A 21271-nucleotide genomic window follows, 5' to 3' on the forward strand; every position below is an offset into this window, starting at 1 on the left:
ACCTGGTGGCAAGAGCTGGGAAGGGATATAAGGTCAGCATTTTCCCTTTGGCTCTTTGCCACAACAACACGTTCCCTGCCTTGCTGCATTTGGTTCCTTGACTCCTTTATCCTCAGACCCTGCCTTTGTGACTCCTTGACTCCTTGATCCTCAGACCCTGCCTTTGTGACTCCTTGATCCTCGGACCCTGCCTTTGTGACTCCTTGACTCCTTGATCCTCGGACCCTTGACTTCTTGACTCCCAGTTCTCTGACCTTCGGACTCTTGGCTTCCTGGCTCCTGACTTCTGGACTCCCGTTCCTGCTCCCACCCGGCCATCTTGCCCCCAGCCGGGACCTTGATCACCCATGAACCAGACTGTGACAATCCAACCCATCCGTGTCATCTCATAGATGCTTTAGTTGAGACTCCTGCATCGCAGGGGGGGGTGGACTAGATGGCTCTTGGGGGGGGGGTCTCTTCCAATTCTACCATTCTATGATTTTATTATCCCCTCTGGGAGTTGTCACTTGGTGTGGGGAATAAAGCTCTCTTAACGGGGATGTGGGTGGCGGTGTGGGTTAAACCACAGAGCCTAGGGCTTCCCGATCAGAAGGTCGGTGGTTCGAATCCCCGCGACGGGGCAAGCTCCCGTTGCTCCATCCCTGCTCCTGCCAACCTAGCAGTTTGAAAGCATGTCAAAGTGCAAGTAGATAAATAGGTACCGCTCTGGCGGGAAGGTAAACATTGCTGGCCACATGACCCGGAAGCTGTATGCTGGCTCCCTCGGCCAATAAAGCGAGATGAGTGCTGCAACCCCAGAGTCAGTCACGACTGGACCAAATGGTCAGGGGTCCCTTTACCCTTTTAACAACTTCCCTGTTAAATATCTAGTCCTGGATCACTTCCTCAGCCTGTCACCTGCCTCCTTTCTCTGAGGAAGGACAGCTGTAACCTTTTCCAACTAGCCACAACTCATCAGAGGCTTTTTGGCTCTCTAGATGACTTGCTTTGCCTCCTCAGGGCTTGGTTGGTGCTGCCAGACCTGTTTTCACTTTCTGCACTCCTGGATATGAAAATTGGAGATGGACAGGTTGGCTCATTCAGACCGTGGGGAGGAATAAAACCCCAAAGCCCCCCGCTATTGTCTTTAGTTGCACCAGGAAAAATGCCACGTCCTGGAGGCAGTAAATTCTGAATATGGTGGAAGCTCAGTTTTCAAACATAATCCATTCCAGAAGACTGTTCGACTTCAGAAACCGAGGGCTGTCAGAAAATTCAAGTGAGAAAATTGAAAAACACGCAGTGGAAGCCATTCGACTTTTGAGGCACGTTTGAAAACGGAAGCATTTACTTCTGGTTTTTTTGCATTTAGGCTCCGAAACGTTCGTCAATGGAGTCATTCGAGAACCAAGATTCTACTGTACTACTTGCTGGAAAAGGAAGGCGGGAAGGAAGGGAGGGAGGGAGGGAGGGAGGGAGGTTACATGCATGTGAGGTGATGAAGAGGTGACCTGTTAGAAGTTCATAATCGAAACAGGAGAGAATCTGTCCCAAGTGGAACCCACAGAGAAGATGGAAATGATGTCTTCCCCAAGCTCAAGAGAGACAAGAGATTCCACAATGAGACCTCTGCCATTTGGTCATTTGCCATTTACCAGGAACCAACTATCCTGAGAGGGAACATTTTGACATGGAGGAGCCTCACAGAATGCTGCAGCACGATTGCTGACATGATCGAGGCCTTGTCAACCGATGACGTCTGTGCTCAGAGATAACGCACTGGCTGCCTATTTGCTACTGGGCCAAGTTCAAGGTGTTATTATTACATACCCCTCAACTGTCCCGGAAAAACCGGGACATCCTGTCACACCCCCCCCCGAAAAAACATGGGGATTTTGGCCGCCGCAATCTCATGCCATGATTTCACCCTTTATCCCAGAGCCGTGGTTTCATAGAGCACCCCTAAAACATGTGTTTTTGGGTGTCGTGCCCTGCCAAGCACATTTTTTCCGGGGGGGGGGCGGTTTGCAATCTCATGGAAGATGGTGTCCCAGTTTTTTATCGTGACATGTTGGAGGCTATACCATTAGTATACAACTTGGGACCAATTTACCTGCAAAATCACTTTACCCTGGAGGTTCCCATTCAGCTGCTTTGGCCGGCAGAATTGGCCCTGTTATCATTTCCACATGACCCCCGTTCCTCATTTGTAAGAACTCAGATCTTTTAGTATGGCAGCACTAAAACACTTTGGAACTCCCTGCCTATTGATACCAGCCAGGTGCCTTCACTGCACTCTTTTTCAGCGCCTCCTAAAAAAAACATTTTTGTTTGGCCAAGCCAACCAAGGTGCATCATTAGATAACGTTCTACTTATAAGACCCCCCCCCCCCGTAGTTTTATTGATCTGTTTCTGGTATCTGGCATGATTGCGGCCATTATATGTATTACAGCATGAGCAAACAGTCAAAAGTTCCAAAGATCAGCATTTTGCAACGATGGCGTTTTCGCATTGCTACCTTTAAGCCTACAAAAAAAAGTCAGATTTCTTGATGTACATAGCAAAATCAAAGCCTTTCAGAGTTAAATGTGACTTTCATTTCCCCCCTGGCCATTCTTAATTTCTTTGTCCATTTTCCCACTAAAGCAGTGCTCCATATTTTGCTGAACCAGCAAGCTTTTGTAACTGCTTTTCATATCTCCTGAATTGTGCAATGCTCACTTCTGCTAGCTTTGCTTTTTAAACCTATGTTGTTCCAGGGGGAAATGTTCAATACCGCTAGTTTGGGTGGGGGTCTAGCTCTATATTTCCCCTCCAGATGTTTTGGAGTAGAGTTCCCATCAACCCCAACCAGTAACTTGAGCGCCCGTGGCAACACGAGAGGAGGGCCTTTTCTGCAGTGGCTCCCCGTTTGGGGAATACTCTTCCCCAGGGAGGTTTGTCTGGCTCCTTCATTATACAGTGATACCCCGGGTTAAGTACTTAATTCGTTCTGGAGGTCCCTTCTTAACCTGAAACTGTTCTTAACCTGAAGCACCACTTTAGCTAATGGGGCCTCCTGCTGCTGCCGGAACACAATTTCTGTTCTCATCCTGAAGCAAAGTTCTTAACCCGAGGTAATATTTCTGGGTTAGCGGAGTCTGTAACCTGAAGCATATGTAACCCAAGGTACCACTGTATACTTTTAAGCACCACATAGATGGCTGATAGAGTGATTTAGGGCATTTGAATACTTTCAGTACTTTCCCTTGGTATAATAGGGTCCATGTTTTGTAACCCTGTCTTGTTTTACCATAAATAGCTCCAGTCACTGCCTTCCATGCCTGTGGTTTATTTACTTTGGTTTTATTTTATGTTTATTTTTGTTCAACGCTTTGATTTTTCGCAGTATATAAATACTTTTAGAAAGAAAGAAAGAAAGAAAGAAAGAAAGAAAGAAAGAAAGAAAGAAAGAAAGAAAGAAAGAAAAAGAAAGAAAGACATGGAGCTCAACAGGTGGGGGCAAGTTGTTTTTGCTGAGAGGTCCTCATGACAGAGAGTTTCCGCTTGTCCAGCCCCCCTCAAATTTACTGGAAATGAAGAGTCAAGGTCCAGGGCCAGAGAAAGAGGGAGGGACATTCCTGGACTCCTCATGTCCACGTCCCTCCAGCTTTAGGCTCTGAAAACAGAGTCAAAGTGGCAACCATGAAGACGTTTTGGCTGGTCCTGGCCTCTCTCTTCGCCTTTGCAGATGTTGGCTCAGGGCAGGTGAGCTTATTTTTTGCAATGCTCTTATTTCTCTTATCGTGTTTTAAATGTATGTGCTCAGAGAACAGAAAGCGGACAGAGAAAAGTTTCCCTTCGTCTCTTTTTAGTTTAGAGATAAGGAGAGGAAGAGGCGACATGAGAGGAGTTTGTAAAACTATGGAGAAAACTTCTCCTCTCTCTCTCAAAAGACTAGAACCCGTAGGCGCCAAACGGAAGGTTGGAAGATTCAGAATGGACTAAAGGACATTCTTCTTCATGCAGCAGATAGTTAAACTATGGAACTCCTTGCCACAACAGGCAGCAATGGCCATCAACTTGGATGGCTTTACAAGAACCTAGAAAAGACCATAGACAGATAATATTCCATCTTTTTAATAATATTTTTTATTAGTTTTCAACCACAATCCAATAACAGACTCATTATAACAATTCCAATTTATAATACAATTAGTAATACCTATTGTTCAACCAAATTATATAAGTTAGATAAGGTGCCCCCCTGCATGCTAGAGTTGGTGGTTTGATGATTTTATTTCTGCGTTCCAAAATCTTATTAATTTCAATTACATTCCAGTCATAATAATACTCCCTTATGCAACAACTGCAATATTAACAACTTCCCTTCGTATTGACACATTAAATGATTTATAAAACTGCAAGTGAGGCACCCAAACTACATGCTTGCTCTTCCTGTGTGTGGCATTTATTCTGTCCGTGGTGCTGCTTCCAGATAATATTTCATCTTAGACAGCTATGAGAATACATAATGGCAAAAATGACAGCATCCATCAGGAGCTGCTCCAATCAAAAATTCTATACAGAATGGGAATGCATAGGGGAATACATGAAGAAATATGGTGTTAAAGCAGAACTCTTAATAGGCAATTGTTAAGCGTGTAAGGACAAAAGAAGTAATTATAATTTATTAGTTTTCATGTTATTTTATTAAAGCAACCAGAAAAAAAATATTATGTTGGGAAGATCTCGCACAGGTGAAGGGAAGCAGTGGGGAGGAGGGGAGGGTTGGGTTGAATTTGGGAAATAAAATAATATATGGGACAGCAAAGGATATAATGGATTCTTATAGAATAGTAATATATTGTAACCAGAAGAGAAGTTCAAAAGGGGAAGTAAATGTATTTTTAGTATTTTCATTATTGTAACAGTTATTATTATTTCTTACTGGTAAAAGGCAATGTTCACTTGATCTTAGCCAAAAGGCCGAGAAGCGATGAAGGCAATGTTCATTTGGACTTCTTCGTTTTGCTGTCTGTATAATTTTCTTAAGTCAATTAAAAGAGAGAGAGAGAGAGAATACATAATACGCGAAGTGCATTTTACAAAAAACGCTTTATTCCTGCATTGCAAGGGGTGGAGCAGGAGGGGGATCTCGTGGTCGAATCCTGATTGTGGGGTTCTCATAAGCACCTGGCCGCTGTGAGAACAGGATACTGGGCCCAATGGGTCCCTGGCCCGATTTAGCAGTCAGACGTTCCTTCTTCTCTTAGTTCCTAACCAAATAAATTCTGGGTTCTCAGCCGTGGAAGTTGTGCCTTCCAGTTCTGAGAGTGGCATCGGTTGTGGTTTCTCAGCGAAGAAGAGGCGAAAGCACTCTGTGCGTGCTCCGATGCCCTTTATACTGTTACCGGTTCTTCCTCGGTTTGAGCCCCAGCACAGCCAATATGACCTGCTAGTCTGAGCCCATCCTAAGCCACAGCAAAGAATCCATCAGACGTCAGAATTTTGCAACTGGCTGGATGACTCTCTGGTTTCCCAGATCCTGCACCCTGCCAGATTCCCAGAAGGCCCAGGGGTTGGGAGGGAGAGGACCGACTGTCCATCACCTCTTCTGATATTTACCTGACCCTGCCGCTGCCTGCAGGGCTTGTGCAATAAGGCACACCTTCTTCCAGGAACTCTGGACAGCAATTTGTGAAATTCGGATGCAAAGGAGCCCCATAGTCAGGCCCCAATGAAAGGCAAACAGCATAGGCTCTTCTGTTGAACTATCATGTCAACACCCACCCACAAAGAAGCAGCAGGAATTGTTTCTTTTTTTCTTTTTGTTAAAATCTCATATTTTTCTTTCTTTTCACGTTTATACATTTCACTAATTTTCATTAATTTTACAATCATTTTGACATTTCAAAACTCGACTTCCTTCCCCCTCTTTCCTTAAATTTATTTTTAACATCTTCTGCATATCCAAATTTAATTTGCTCATTTATTCATCTTCTTTAAATATATACTCCTATGAAACTGCAGGTTATTACAATAAACCTGCCAGTGTTTTTATCTGTTTATGATTTATCTGTAAATATTCAACAAACCATTTTTATTCTTTTATTTAAAAAATGTTATCTTGATTTCTTACTCTTCTGGTAAGTTTCGCCATTTCTGCATATTCCATCAGTTTTTGCATCCATTCTTCCTTTGCTGGGACTTCTGCTTCTTTCCATTTTGGGGCAAGAAACATTCTTGCCACTGTACATGAAACATGGATAAGTTTCTATACATTTTAGGTAGTTCTGTCCCTATAATTCCCAAAAGAAAGGCTTCTGGTTGTTCTTTACAAAGGTTGTTTTAAACATCCTTTTCATTTCATTATATATCATTTCCCAGTAAGCTTTGACCTTACTACAAGACCACCACATATGATAAAAAGAACCTTCTTTCTCTTTACATTTCCAACACTTACTTGATTTAGATTTATAGATTTTTGCCAATTTACTCAGTGTTAGATATCACTGATATATCTTTTCCATATAATTTTCTCTTAAACCATAACATGCTGTAAATTTTATTTCCATATTCCACAATTGTTCCCATGCTTCCATGTCTATATCTTGACCAATATATATTCCCAATGTATCATGTACTTCTTCATCCTTTGTCTCCCAGCAGATACTGGTTTCATCCTTCTGCCATTCCTTCTTTTTTCCGGACCCCAAGTACAGAATCACAGATTAGGATGGTGCACTTTGTCTCTCCATGTCCAGAATGAACCACCACCAAGACCACCCCCAACTAGGGGCACCAAGGGGTCTTGTGCCCCCCCAAAAAAAATTCAGGGAAGGGCTGCCCACTGGCAAACCCACCGCAGTCACACCCCTCACAGGCCACTTCAAGGTTTCATTTGCAACGGTCATTTGCAACTCCTGCGCCCCAGTGCCACCCCCTTAGTGCTCCCCCCAAGTAATCCCATTCCCCATGATTTAATAAATCACATGAAACAATTGAGCTCCATTGTGGGCTTTTATTAGGTCCCATCATGCTCATCGTCTCAACAGATTCCACAGCGGGTTGGTTGGTTGTTTCTTAAAAATTATATATTGCTTGATTATTGTCTTTTTAAAAGCAGTTTACAAAAGATGAAACAATAAACTAATCAACAAATCCACGATGGGAGTTGAAAACCTGCGGAAAGTTAAATACTAAAAGAAGGCCTGAAAGAAACACTGACCTGCTAAGCATCCGGACAGGCTTGTCCAAGCAAGAATGTTTTAAGCAGGTGCCAAAAAGAGCGCGGCAAAGGTGCTGGGTTGGCATCAAGAGGCAGGGAGTTCCGCAGGGTCCGTGCTGCTTTCAAATGTGGGGGCAAGTTGGTGCGCCTGCCCCCTAGACTAAATCCCTGCCTCAGATGCTGCACAGTTTGTCTGACAGCAACCAAGGCTAGACGACCGGCACTTGGCCCTGCCAGATTCTCCTGGACACTGGGGGAGCTCGTGGCTTCTGGGTTAGTGTCTCCAGAGATTGTGAACTCACAGCAGGGCCATCCCTGAAAGGAGAGAAGATGGAGGACTGGTGGAGCCTCTTGGGAAAAGCTTTCTTTTCTCCCACAACCAAGCTTGGTCTCAGTATTAGACAAGGTTGAATTGCAATGCCCTGTTGTGCAACTGTCCAGCATTCCCAATTTCACTCCATCTGCAGGAGGCTTCCAAGAGAAAAGTCCGATCAGTGGAGGACACCTTGCCAAGTCACCAGGTATGTCTGGAGCTGTGGGGGCTGGAAGGTGGGCAGAGGGAGCCCCCTTGCCTTGTCCGGAGACCCCTCACTCCCTTGGCAGAAAAAGCCCCCTTGATATCCACTGGGTCAGCTTCGCAATCTGGCAGCCGAAGGAGATGGCCTGGAAACATTGCCCCGTCCCCGACTCTGTTATGGCTCCAGGGCAGAGATTTCTCTCTGCCTGTTCCTGCAAGAGCCATGGGCTGGCTGGGAACAGGGGCAGCACTTTGATGCTCTTTTTCCTCCATGAACAGGCTCTGAGACTACATTGGCCATGGTACTGCCCCAGTTGCTACACACCTATTCATCAGGTAAGCACAAAAGTTTTCCACAGAGAGGAGGAGAGGTGCGGAGCTGGTCTCTGAGCTGCTCCCTCTGCCCACCTTCCAGCCCCCACAGCCCCAGACATAGCTGGGCTCCTAGCAAGGTGTCCTCCACCTGATCGGACGTTTCTCTTGGAAGCCTCCTGCAGAAGGAGTGAAATTGGGAGTGAAATTGGCCCATTTAGAGTCCTTACATAGGTTCCCTATTGATAGGAGAAGATAACAGAGGCCAACCAGAGAATATTGAGAAGCAAAGCAGCCAGTAAGCCTCTTTATTGATCTGTTACAACAGGGTGCTCACAACCACATGCAGGAAAGGAGGAGGAACCCAGAAAAATGGCGTGCAAGGCCTTATAAAGACTTTTGAAATTGCCACCCTGTAGATCAATACCACCCGCAGAAACATCATACATACATCACAGAAGGGGTGTAACCTAAGACCACCCCTCAGATACATCACACCTACATCACAGAAAAGGCTGTCTAAAAGAGAAATTTTCTCCTGTTGTTGTTTATCTCCTGTCTGGCAGGTTACTTGATTGGATTGCCTGGGGAGCCTGGCCAGTCTTTTGTAATGATAAATACTTAGTTCCTGGGCCAGGTCACAGACTCACACCCTATTCAAACACAGACATACCCTTAAGACAGGATTTGTGAAGGAAAAGACAATGGGGAGGCTTTTCTAGTTTGACTTTGCAGAGAAAACATTTGCTCAGTTTAGGAATCAAAATGGTTCCCGGTTGGCCTTCCTGTGCTGATCTATGTATGTGCTTAGTTGGTACACTTACGAACATTAGCATATATCTAAGACCACAAAATTCCTATCACACAGTGTTTGGGTTCCAAGTTGTTTGAGTACCAAGGTGTTTGAGAACCAAGGTACCACTCTAATGGGGGAAAAGATTGCATTCTGGGCAGATGCTCTTTTGCACGTGCTCATACCTCTTTCTCAAATGCCAATCCTTCAGGGTTTTAAAGGGGGCTTTGGAAAATATCCCCTGCGGGCGGGGAATGGCTGTGTGAGTGCCACTCAAGCTAGCCAATCAGCGCTCTGCACAGCCAGCTGCTCCTTGGCAAACGAGGAAGCGCCCGCTTCTGGCTTTGTGTCTTAACCCACAGCTGGTTTGCCACTCCAAGGACAGAAGATGGACAGCTGGGGGGGTAGGGGGTCCTCTCTCAGGAAATGCTCTCTTCCCCCCACCCCTCCACTTGGCCTAAGCATTATGCCACCCTGAATTGCAGCGCCCTGCGGAGAAAGAAGAGCCGCATTTATCCAACCAAGATCTCGTTCAGATTCATATGCCCAGCTTGCAAGCACTGAAGCCAAGCCTGCAGGTACGTCTGGCCCTGGGGTGGCGGGAAAAGGAATCCCTGTCTTGTCGGGAGTCCAGCCTAAGAGATGTTTGCCCAGCTTGGCAAGGCTCTCATTCACGGGTGAAATAGGAGTCTTTGTGGGAATGAAGGCAAGGAGGGATTATTCCAGGCTGAGGTGATGGCAAATCTGAGCCTTCCAGAGTATTAGACAAGGTTGAACTGCAATGCCCTGTTGTGCAACTGTCCGGCACTCCCCATTTCACTCCTTCTGCAGGAGGCTTCCAAGAGAAACGCCCGATCGGTGGAGGACATCTTGCTAGGCGCCCAGGTATGTCTGGGGCTGTAGGGGCTGGAAAGTGGGCAGAGGGAGCCCCCCTGCCTTGTCCGGAGACCCTTGCCATCAAAAGCCCCCTTGATATCCGCTGGGTCAGCTTCGCAATCCGGCAGCCCAAGGAGATGGCCTGGAAACGTTGCCCCGTCCCGGACTCTCTTTTGGCTCCATGGCGGAGATTTCTCTCTGCCTGCAAGAGCCATGGGCTGCCTGGGAAGAGGGGCAGCACTTTGATGCTCTTTTTCCTCCGTGAACAGGCTCGGAGCCAACATTGGCCGTGGTACTGCCCCGGTTGCTACACACCTATTCATCAGGTAAGCACAAAAGTTTTCCACAGAGAGGAGGAGAGGTGCAGAGCTGGTCTCTGAGCTGCTCCTCTGTAGACATAGAGACGGACTGGCAGCTAGTGGATTTGAAAAGGTAAATGAAGGAAGAGTCATAGAAATACAGCGGTACCTTGGTTCTCAAACTTAATCCGTTCCAGAAGTCCGTTCCAAAACCAAAGCGTTCCAAAAGCAAGGCACATTTTCCCATTAAAAGCAATGCAAAGCCGATTAATCCGTTCCGGACTTTAAAAATCCTCCCCTAAAACAAGAAGAAGTGTGCATGCACACGAAAGCTCATACCAAGAACTGACTTAGTTGGTCTTTAAGGTGCTACTGGAAGGAATTTTTTTTGTTTTGACTATGGCAGACCAACACGGCTACCTATCTGTAACTCCCCTAAAACAGTAATTTAGCATGAATTTTACAATCTAACGAGACCATTGATCCATAAAATGAAAGCAACAAACAATGTACTACAGTCACACAATTAATCAGTAGCTGAACTGGGTTCCACACAGTCACAAAAATGAAAAGAAAAAGGCACAAAAACACAAAATAGATAGCAAAAACAGACAGACCTCAGTGTAACACTCAAAATGAAGAATGTTTGGCTTCTGAAATTGTCCGCAAACTGAAACAATTACTTCTGGGTTTGCAGTGTTTGGGTTCCAAGTTGTTTGAGTACCAAAGCGTTTGAGAACCAAGGGACCACTGTAATGGGGGGAAAGATTCCAGTCTGGGCAGATGCTCTTTTGCACGTGCTCATACCTCTTTCTCAAATGCCAATTCTTCAGGGTTTTAAAGGGGGCTTTGGAAAATATCCCCTGTGGGTGGGGAATGGCTATGTGACTGCCAGACAAGCTAGCCAATCAGCACTCTGCACAGCCAGCTGCTCCTTGACAAACGAGGAAGCGCCGGCGTCTAGCCTTGCGTGTTAACCCACAGCTGGTTTGCTGGACAGAAGATGGACAGCTGGGGGGGGAGGTCCTCTCTCAGGAAATGCTCTCTTTCCCCCCACCCCTCCACTTGGCCTAAGCATTATACCATCCTGAATTGCAGGTCCCTCTGCAGAAAGAGCAGCCTTTCCTCGACCCAGATCATATGCCCACCTTGGCAACACTGGAGCCAAGCCAGCAGGTACGTCTGGCCCTGGGGTGGCGGGAGGAGGAATCCCTGTCTTCTCGGGAGTCCAGCCTAAGAGATGTTTGCCCAGCTTGGCAAGGCTCTCATTGACGGGTGAAAAAGGAGTCCTTGTGGGACTGAAGGCAAGGTAGGGGATTATTCCAGGCTGAGGTGATGGCAAATCTGAGCCTTCCAGAGGCTGCAGGAGAGAGTAAGGACTCATCCCACCCTCTGTTTGCGGCACACTTCCTGTTGTTGTTGAGTAGTTTAGTCGTGTCCGCCTCTTCGTGACCCCCTGGACCAGAGCACGCCAGGCCCTCCTGTCTTCCACTGCCTCCCGCAGTTTGGTCAAACTCATGCTGGTAGCTTCAAGAACACTGTCCCACCATCTCGTCCTCTGTCGTCCCCTTCTCCTTGTGCCCTCCATCTCTCCCAGCATCAGGGTCTTTTCCAGGGAGTCTTCTCTTCTCCTGAGGTGGCCAAAGTCTTGGAGCCTCAGCTTCAGGATCTGTCCTTCCAGGGAGCACTCAGGGCTGATTTCCTTCAGAATGGAGAGGTTGGATCTTCTTGCAGTCCATGGGACTCTCAAGAGTCTCCTCCAGCACCAGAATTCAAAAGCATCCATTCTTCAGCAATCAGCCTTCTTGATGGTCCAGCTCTCACTTCCATACATCACTACTGGGAAAACCATGGCTTTAACTATATGGACCTTTGTTGGCAAGGTGATGTCTCTGCTTTTTAAGATGCTGTCTAGGTTTGTCATTGCGTTTCTCCCAAGAAGCAGGCGTCCTTTAATTTTGTGACTGCTGTCACCATCTGCAGTGATCATGGAGCACGCTTCTTGGGCACAGGTATTTCAGAAGCATCTCTGCCTTTGACTACGGAGGCAAAGCGTGGCCCTTGTGGCTAGTGGCCGTCGACAGGCCTCTCCTGCACCCTCTTTTAATACCCAATGGTCATTTGCACCTCCTGCGCCCCAGTGCCACCCCCTTAGTCCTTCCCCCCCAAGTAATCCCATTCCCCATGATTTAATAAATCACATGAAACAATTGAGCTCCATTGTAGGCTTTTATTAGGTCCCATCATGCTCATTGTCTCAACAGATTACACAGCGGGTTGTTTGTTTGTTTCGTAACAATTATATATTGCTTGATTAACCTCTTTTTAAAAGCAGTTTGCAAGAGATGAAACAATAAATTAATCAACAAATCCACGATGGGAGTTGAAAACATGCGGAAAGTTAAATACTAAAACAGGCTGAACCAAACACTGACTTTCTAAGCATCTGCCCAGTCTTGTCCAAAAAAGAATGTTTTAAGCAGGTGCCGAAAAGAGCACGGCGAAGGTGCTTGGTTGGCATCAAGAGGCAGGGAGTTCCGCAGGGTCCGTGCTGCTTTCAAATGTGGGGGCAAGTTGGTGCGCTCTGCACAGCCAGCTGCTCCTTGGCAAAGATGAAGCGCCGGCATCTAGCCTTGCGTCTTAACCCACAGCTGGTTTGCTGGACAGAAGATGGACAGCTGGGGGGGTAGGGGGTCCTCTCTCAGGAAATGCTCTCTTCCCCCCACCCCTCCACTTGGCCTAAGCATTATGCCATATTGAATTGCAGCGCCCTGCGGAGAAAGAAGAGCCGCTTTTATACGACCCAGCTCGCTTTCAGATTCATATGCCCAGCTTGCAAGCACTGGATCCAAGCCTGCAGGTACGTCTGGCCCTGGGGTGGCGGGAGAAGGAATCCCTGTCTTGTCGGGAGTCCAGCCTAAGAGATGTTTGCCCAGCTTGGCAAGGCTCTCATTCACGGGTGAAATAGGAGTCCTTGTGGGACTGAAGGCATGGAGGGATTATTCCAGGTTGAGGTGATGGCAAATCTGAGCCTTCCAGAGGCTGCAGGAGAGAGTAAGGACTCATCCCACCCTCTGTTTGTGGCACACTTCCTGTTGTTGTTTAGTCGTTTAGTCGTGTCTGCCTCTTCGTGACCCCCTGGACCAGAGCACGCCTGGCACTCCTGTCTTCCACTGCCTCCCGCAGTTTGGTCAGACTAATGCTGATAGCTTTGAGAACACTGTCCAACCATCTCATCCTCTGTTGTCCCCTTCTCCTTGTGCCCTCCATCTTTCCCAACATCAGGGTCTTTTCCAGGGAGTCTTCTCTTCTCAGTAGGTGGCCAAAGTCTTGGAGCCTCAGCTTCAGGATCTGTCCTTCCAGTGAGCCCTCAGGGCTGATTTCCTTCAGAATGGAGAGGATTGATCTTCTTGCAGTCCATGGGACTCTCAAGAGTCTCCTCCAGCACCAGAATTCAAAAGCATCCATTCTTCGGCAATCAGCCTTCTTGATGGTCCAGCTCTCACTTCCATACATCACTACTGGGAAAACGAGAGCTTTAACTATACCGACCTTTGTTGGCAAGGTGATGTCTCTGCTTTTTAAGATGCTGTCTAGGTTTGTCATTGCTTTTCTCCCTAGAAGCAGGCGTCTTTTAATTTTGTGACTGCTGTCACCATCTGCAGTGATCATGGAGCACACTTCCTGGGCACAGGTATTTCGGAAGCATCTCTGCCTCTGACTACGGAGGCAAAGCGTGGCCCTTGTGGCTAGTGGCCGTCGACAGGCCTCTCCTCCACCCTCCTTTATTTTATTTTTGTTATAATTTTTTAATCAGATTTTCAAAAATAAAGGAAAAAAGAGAATGAAAGAGAGAGTGAGAGAGAGAGAAAGATAAATTTACATCAAAAGATCATACACATTCCACATGTTGAGATTTCTCTGGATCTCCTCACTTTCCCCCATCTCATTCTTGGGTCCTTTTAATTCTATTTTCAACTGCGTATCAATAGTTCTCCAGAAACCAACGTTCCCACTGTTGAATAACGTGTGGGTCCAGAATTGGCCTCCAAAGTCACTTACGGACTGACTGTTAAAACCGTGTTTATGGAAGACAATCTTACTCGGCTATGAGGGATCGCCAAAGAAGAGAGAAAAATACTTCTCCAATTTCTCATCTTCCTAAGTTATCTATACTTTCCGATACATTACAAGTGTATTTAGAATCCTGCTAATGTTTCAACCTGCTTGCAATAATTTTGTATATACAGTGGTACTTCGGGTTACATACGCTTCAGGTTACAGACTCCGCTAACCCAGAAATAGTACCTCAGGTTAAGAACTTTGCTTCAGGATGAGAACAGAAATTGCGCGGTGGCAGTGGGAGGCCCCATTAGCTAAAGTGGTGCTTCAGGTTAAGAACAGTTTCAGGTTAAGAAAGGACCTTCGGAACGAATTAAGTACTTAACCCAAAGCACCAGTATGCATTATAAGCATTTCCCATTCTTTTTAAAATTTCCTGTCTTCTTGGTCCCTGAGCTTTCCAGTTAATTTTGCCATTTTGGCATCGTCCATCAACTTGATTTGCCATTTTTCTCTGGTCAGGGCTGTCTCTTCCTTCCATCTCTGGACAACGTCCGAGCGACTGTTGTAGTATACATGAACAGTTTCTTCTGATCTTTTGGGATCTCGGTACCTATAATTCCCAATAAAAAAACTTCTGGTTTTTTAACAAAGGTTAATTTCAACATTTTTTCATTTTGTTATAGATCATTCCCCAGAAATTTTTGATTACATTACAGTTCCACCACATATGATAAAAGGTACCTCCTCCATCCTCCTTGAAAGCCCAATTGTCATTTACACCTCCTGTGCCCCACTGCCACCCCCTTGCCTCTTAGTGCTCCCCCCCCCCCAGTAATCCCCTCAATGATTTAATAAATCATATGAAATTATTGAGCTCTGGCTTTTATTATTTCCCATCACGCTCATCATCTCAGCAGATTCCGCACTGGGTTTGTTTGTTTCTTTCGTAGAAATTATATATTGCTTGTTTTTTAAAAAAATAAAAAAGCAGTTTACAAAAGATAAAAATAACAAATCCATGATGGGAGTTGAAAACATGAGGAAAGTTAAATACTAAAACAGGCTGAATCAAACACTGACTTTCTAAGCATCTGCCCAGTCTTGTCCCAAAAAGAATGTTTTAAGCAGGTGCCGAAAAGAGCACGGCGAAGGTGCCTGGAGGCAGGGAGTTCCGCAGGCTCCGTGCCGCTTTCAAATGTGGGGGCAAGTTGGTGCGCCTGCCCCCTAGACTAAATCCCTGCCTCGGTTTCTGCACAGCTTTGTCTGACGGCAGCCAAGGCTAGACGACCGGCACTTGGCCCTGCCAGATTCTCCTTGACACTGGGGGAGCCGGTGGCATCTGGGTTTGTGTCTGCAGAGATTGTGAACCCACAGCAGGGCCATCCCTGAAAGGAGAGAAGATGGAGGACTGGTGGAGCCTCTTGGGAAAAGCTTTCTTTTCTCCCACAACCAAGCTTGGTCTCAGTATTAGACAAGGTTGAACTGCAATGCCCTGTTGTGCAACTGTCCGGCATTCCCAATTTCACTCCATCTGCAGGAGGCTTCCAAGAGAAACGTCCGATCGGTGGAGGACATCTTGCTAGGCGGGGATCAAGGCGCCCAGGTATGTCTGGGGCTGTGGGCGCTGGAAAGGGGACAGAGGGAGCCCCCCTGCCTTGTCCAGAGACCCTTGCCATAAAAAGCCCCCTTGATATCCACTGGGTCAGCTTTGCAATCTGGCAGCCCAAGGAGATGGCCTGGAAACGTTGTCCCATCCCCGACTCTGTTATGGCCCCAGGGCGGAGATTTCTCTCTGCCTGTTCCTGCAAGAGCCATGGGCTGGCTGGGAACAGGGGCAGCACTTTGATGCTCTTTTTCCTCCGTGAACAGGCTCGGAGACAAAATCCGCGGAGGTACTGCTCCAGTTGCTACACACCTCTTAATCAGGTAAGCCCAAATGTTTTCCACAGAGAGGAGGAGAGGTGCAGAGCTGGTCTCTGAGCTGCTCCTCTGTGGACACAGAGACGGACTAGCAGCTAGTGGATTTGAAAAGGTAAATGAAGGAAGAGTCATAGAGATACAGCGGTACCTTGGTTCTCAAACTTAATCCGTTCCGGAAGTCCGTTCCAAAACCAAAGCGTTCCAAAAGCAAGGCGTGTTTTCCCATTGAAAGCAATGCAAAACCAATTAATCCGTTCCAGACTTTAAAAATCCTCCCCTAAAGCAGCAATATAGCATGAATTTTACAATCTAACAAGACCATTGATCCATAAAAGGGAAGCAATAAACAATGTACTACAGTCATACAATTAATCAGTAGCTGAACTGGGTTCCACACAGTCACAAAAATGAAAAGAAAAAGGCAAAAAAACACAAAATAGATAGCAAAAACAGACAGACCTCAGTGTAACACTCAAAATGAAGAATGTTTGGCTTCCGAAAAATGTTCGCAAACCGAAACCTTTACTTCTGGGTTTGCAGTGTTTGGGTTCCAAGTTGTTTGAGTACCAAGGCGTTTGAGAACCAAGGTACCACTGTAATGGAGGGAAATATTCCATTCTGGGCAGATGCCCTTTTGCAGTGCTCATACCTCTTTCTCAAATGCCATTTCTTCAGGGTTTGAAAGGGGGCTTTGGAAAATATCCCCTGCGGGCGGGGAATGGCTGTGTGAGTGCCACCCAAGCTAGCCAATCAGCGCTCTGCACAGCCAGCTGCTCCTTGGCAAACGAGGAAGCACCCGCTTCTGGCTTCGCGTCTTAACCCACAGCTGGTTTGCCACTCCAAGGACAGAAGATGGACAGCTGGGGGGGGGTCCTCTCTCAGGAAATGCTCTCTTCCCCCCACCCCTCCAGCTGGCCTAAGCATTATACCATCCTGAATTACAGGTCCCTGTGGAGAAAGAGCGGCATTTACCCGACCCAGATCTCCTTCGGATTCAGATTGCCACTTTGGCAGAACTGGATCCAAGCCAGCAGGTACGTCTGGCCCTGGGGTGGCGGGAGAAGGAATCCCTGTCTTCTCGGGAGTCCAGCCTAAGAGATGTTTGCCCAGCTTGGCAAGGCTCTCATTGACGGGTGAAAAAGGAGTCCTTGTGGGAATGAAGGCAAGGAGGGATTATTCCAGGTTGAGGTGATGGCAAATCTGAGCCTTCCAGAGGCTGCAGGAGAGAGTAAGGACTCATCCCACCCTCTGTTTGTGGCACACTTCCTTTTGTTGTTGAGTTGTTTAGTCGTGTCCGCCTCTTTGTGACCCCCTGGACCAGAGCACGCCAGACCCTCCTGTCTTCCACTGCCTCCCTCATGCTGGTAGCTTCAAGAACACTGTCCCACCATCTCGTCCTCTGTCATCCCCTTCTCCTTGTGCCCTCCATCTTTCCCAACATCAGGGTCTTTTCCAGGGAGTCTTCTCTTCTAATAAGGTGGCCAAAGTCTTGGAGCCTCAGCTTCAGGATCTGTCTTTCCAGTGAGCACTCAGGGCTGATTTCCTTCAGAATGGAGAGGTTGGATCTTCTTGCAGTCCATGGGACTCTCCAGAGTCTCCTCCAGCACCAGAATTCAAAAGCATCCATTCTTCGGCGATCAGCCTTCTTTATGGTCCAGCTCTCACTTGCATACATCACTACTGGGAAAACCAGAGCTTTAACTATACAGACCTTTGTCGGCAAGGTGATGTCTCTGCTAGTGACTACATTATCTCATGTTAAATAAGTTGGAGTTCTTGTTATTAAACATACCAAGAAAAAAGCACACCAAGAACTCAGGCCAACTTTTATCTCTAATTCTGTGATGAATTCTTGTGTTATACATATCTTTATGAGTTTGAGTCTGTAATCTCTGTTAGAGTTTGTAATCTCTATTTGAGTTTGTAATCCTTGTCAGAATACGTACTTTTGAAGGGATTAGTTTTTGTTACAACTGACTATTAATTTGCGAGCAGGGACCACTCCCACTATTGAAACTTACATTGGCCTGAGTTCTTGGTGTGCTTTTTTCTTGGTACATTATGACATGAGCACTGTTCCACAGCATTTGATATTTTCATTTACATACATTCATTTGGAATAAGGTGGGTTTATGAAGCAATTCTATATCCCCCACCACGCCGATGAAGAATTCTACAAAGCAGTACTCAGTATCCGGAATCACTGCTCAGTGTTGGACATCATATTTGCTGAATACGCGAAGCTTCACAGCTTGTCTTTCATCGTACAAAGTCTGGTACCTCGCTTCATTTAAAGATTTTCAGAGACTTTGAGACTAAAGATTTCATTTTCTCCTTCTTTTTAAGCAGAGCTTGGAGGGCCACCTGTCAGGGATCCTTGAGCTGAGATTCCTACATTACAAGGGCTTGGAATGGATGACCCTCGAGGTCCCTTCTAACTCAAAATTTGATGACTCTAAGACACACCCTCCAGCATTCCTCAGATGAAAATAGGGACATTTCCCACTCCCCACAAACGGATCCTTCTTGACTCCCACCCCCAGCCCCGCCACAGAACATTTCATTTCAGAAGCAGTTTTTAGGGAAGGTTTGAATGTTTGAAGTTTTATTGTTTTATAGAAAGGAATGCAAAACCGATTAATCGTTCCAGACTTTTAAAATCCTCCCCTGAAACAGCAATTTAGCATGAATTTTACAATCTAACGAGACCATTGATCCATAAAAGGGAAGCAATAAACAATGTACTACAGTCACACAATCAATCAGTAGCTGAACTGGGTTCCGCACAGTCACAAAAACAAAAAGAAAAAGGCACAAAAACATAAAATAGATAGCAAAAATAGACAGACATCAGTGTAACACTCAAAATGAAGAATGTTTGGCTTCCGAAAAATGTTCGCAAACCGAAACACTTCTGGGTTTGCAGTTTTTGGTTTCCAAGTTGTTTGAGTACCAAGGCGTTTGAGAACCAAGGTACCACTGTAATGGGGGGAAAGATTCCAGTCTGGGCAGATGCTCTTTTGCACGTGCTCATACCTCTTTCTCAAATGCCAATTCTTCAGGGTTTTAAAGGGGGCTTTGGAAAATATCCCCTGTGGGCGGGGAATGGCTTTGTGAGTGCCAGCCAAGCTAGCCAATCAGCGCTCTGCACAGCCAGCTGCTCCTTGGCAAACGAGGAAGCGCCCGCTTCTGGCTTTGCGTCTTAACCCACAGCTGGTTTGCCACTCCAAGGACAGAAGATGGACAGCTGCGGGGGTAGGGGGTCCTCTCTCAGGAAATGCTCTCTTCCCCCCACCCCTCCACTTGGCCTAAGCATTATGCCATATTGAATTGCAGCGCCCTGCGGAGAAAGAAGAGCCGCTTTTATACGACCCAGATCGCTTTCAGATTCATATGCCCAGCTTGCAAGGACTGGATCCAAGCCTGCAGGTACGTCTGGCCCTGGGGTGGCGGGAGAAGGAATCCCTGTCTTGTCGGGAGTCCAGCCTAAGAGATGTTTGCCCAGCTTGGCAAGGCTCTCATTGACGGGTGAAAAAGGAGTCCTTGTGGGACTGAAGGCAAGGTAGGGGATTATTCCAGGCTGAGGTGATGGCAAATCTGAGCCTTCCAGAGGCTGCAGGAGAGAGTAAGGACTCATCCCACCCTCTGTTTGTGGCACACTTCCTGTTGTTGTTTAGTCGTTTAGTTGTGTCCGCCTCTTCGTGACCCCATGGACCAGAGCACGCCTGGCACTCCTGTCTTCCACTGCCTCCCGCAGTTTGGTCAGACTCATGCTGGTAGCTTCCAGATGATAGCTGGTAGTTTCCAAAAGATAAAGATAACAAATCCATGGTGGGGGTTGAAAACATGCGGAAAGTTAAATACTAAAAGAAGGCCTGAAAGAAACTCTGACTTTCTAAGCATCCGGACAGGCTTGTCCAAGCAAGAATGTTTTAAGCAGGTGCCAAAAAGAACATGGCGAAGGTGCTTGGTTGGCATCAAGAGGCAGGGAGTTCCAAAGGCTCTGTGCTGCTTTCAGGTGTGGAACAGTTGTGAAAAGCGGTTTTGTGGGCACAGGCAGGGGGGTGAGGTTTGTTGGGGTGTCTCCTACCTCCTTCTTTCCCCTTTCCCTGCAGGAGCTGTTGTTCAAGTCCAGGACGAAGAGGTCCGCCAGGGGGGCTGCCTCAGCGCGGGCCAGGGGGAAGCAGCGCTCTGGTGCCCGGGCCGTCTGCCGGGGCTGCTACTCGGGGCTGATGATCGTGGCCCCGCCTGGCCAGGGGAGCAAAAACGAGACTTGGATCGGGAGCCACTCAGAGTCCGAGGGAGATTCCAGCGAGGAAGATACTCTGCCTCCCAAAGCCTGAGACCCCACCCAGGGCGCAGAGTCCTCGCCGGACACTGAAGAACAGACCTGGCGGGGACACCAAGGATCATCTAGTCCAACCCCCCGTCACACAGGAATCACAGCTAAACATGTTGTTGGAAGTATTTTAGTGTGCCTTTCAAATTATGTGTCATCACCGATTGTAACCTTGTAAACTGCTTGGAAGACATTTTGACATGTAAGAAGTCGATTAGTTAATTAACAAAACATGCAATAAATAATCAATAATTTCAATATTTTTATTTCTTTTAAAAAAATAGAATAGCAGCTGGGGGGGAGGATTCTGGAATTTGGGAACATGCCGGGGTGAGGGGATTTACAGCATAGGGTGGTGCCTTGGCTTACAAACTTAATCCATTCCAGAAGTCCGTTCCAAAACCAAAGCGTTCCAAAACCAAAGTGTGCTTTCCCATAGAAAGGAATGCAAAACAGATTAATCCATTCCCAAGAAAGTAAAATCTCTCACTGCCTCCATTTCCTCCCCTTCTATTTGCCAGGAGGTGATGGGACCAGTGGCCATGATCTTTGTTTTTTTGATGTTGAGCTTCAGACCATATTTTGTGCTCTCCTCTTTCACCCCCATTAAAAGGTTCTTTAATTCCTCCTCACTTTCTGCCATCAAGGTTGTGTCATTTGCATATCTGAGTTTGTTGATATTTCTTCCGGCAATCTTAATTCCGGCTTGTGATTCATCCAGCCCAGCCTTTCGCATGATGAATTCTGCATATAAGTTAAATAAGCAGGGAGACAAAATACAGCCTTGCCGTACTCCTTTCCCAATTTTGAACCAATCAGTTGTTCCATATCAACTTCTAACTGTAGCTTCTTGTCCCACATAGAGATAAGGATTACAGACTCTAATAGAGATTACAAACTCCAGTAAGGATTACAGACTCAAACTCATAAAGATATGTATAACGCAATAATTTGTTA

General features: G+C 46.6%; 1 protein-coding gene across 4 annotated transcripts; it reads left to right on the forward strand.

Annotated features, from left to right (window-relative positions):
• Positions 1-3546: 3546 nt before the first annotated feature.
• On the forward strand, positions 3547-20572 carry LOC309353303 (uncharacterized protein). 4 transcript variants are annotated; one of them, XM_081882694.1, is made up of 10 exons: positions 3553-3730; positions 9647-9700; positions 9961-10017; positions 11089-11166; positions 12758-12850; positions 15593-15658; positions 15925-15981; positions 16920-17009; positions 19312-19404; positions 20091-20572. In XM_081882694.1, the coding sequence occupies exons 1-10, from the start codon at positions 3668-3670 to the stop codon at positions 20316-20318; spliced, it is 879 nt and encodes a 292-aa protein (XP_081738820.1). In that variant the 5' UTR covers positions 3553-3667; the 3' UTR covers positions 20319-20572. The 4 variants fall into 4 exon arrangements, with proteins under 4 accessions (XP_081738823.1, XP_081738820.1, XP_081738822.1 ...); XM_081882695.1 differs by lacking the exon at positions 3553-3730 and adding an exon at positions 9283-9393; XM_081882697.1 differs by lacking the exon at positions 19312-19404 and having other exon boundaries at positions 3547-3730.
• The last annotated feature ends 699 nt before the right edge of the window (positions 20573-21271 follow it).

Source organism: Podarcis melisellensis (assembly GCF_964234715.1).
Source record: "Podarcis melisellensis genome assembly, chromosome: 12".
Taxonomy (NCBI): Eukaryota; Metazoa; Chordata; class Lepidosauria; order Squamata; family Lacertidae; genus Podarcis; species Podarcis melisellensis.

Excerpts from the sequence above, each read along its gene's own strand:
- LOC309353303 (XM_081882694.1), top strand. The coding sequence starts at position 3,668 with ATGAAGACGTTTTGGCTGGTCCTGGCCTCTCTCTTCGCCTTTGCAGAT. Across the intron at positions 10,018-11,088 it reads GCTACACACCTATTCATCAG|GTCCCTCTGCAGAAAGAGCA; the intron begins GTAAGCACAAAA and ends CCTGAATTGCAG. Across the intron at positions 19,405-20,090 it reads GACTGGATCCAAGCCTGCAG|GAGCTGTTGTTCAAGTCCAG; the intron begins GTACGTCTGGCC and ends CTTTCCCTGCAG.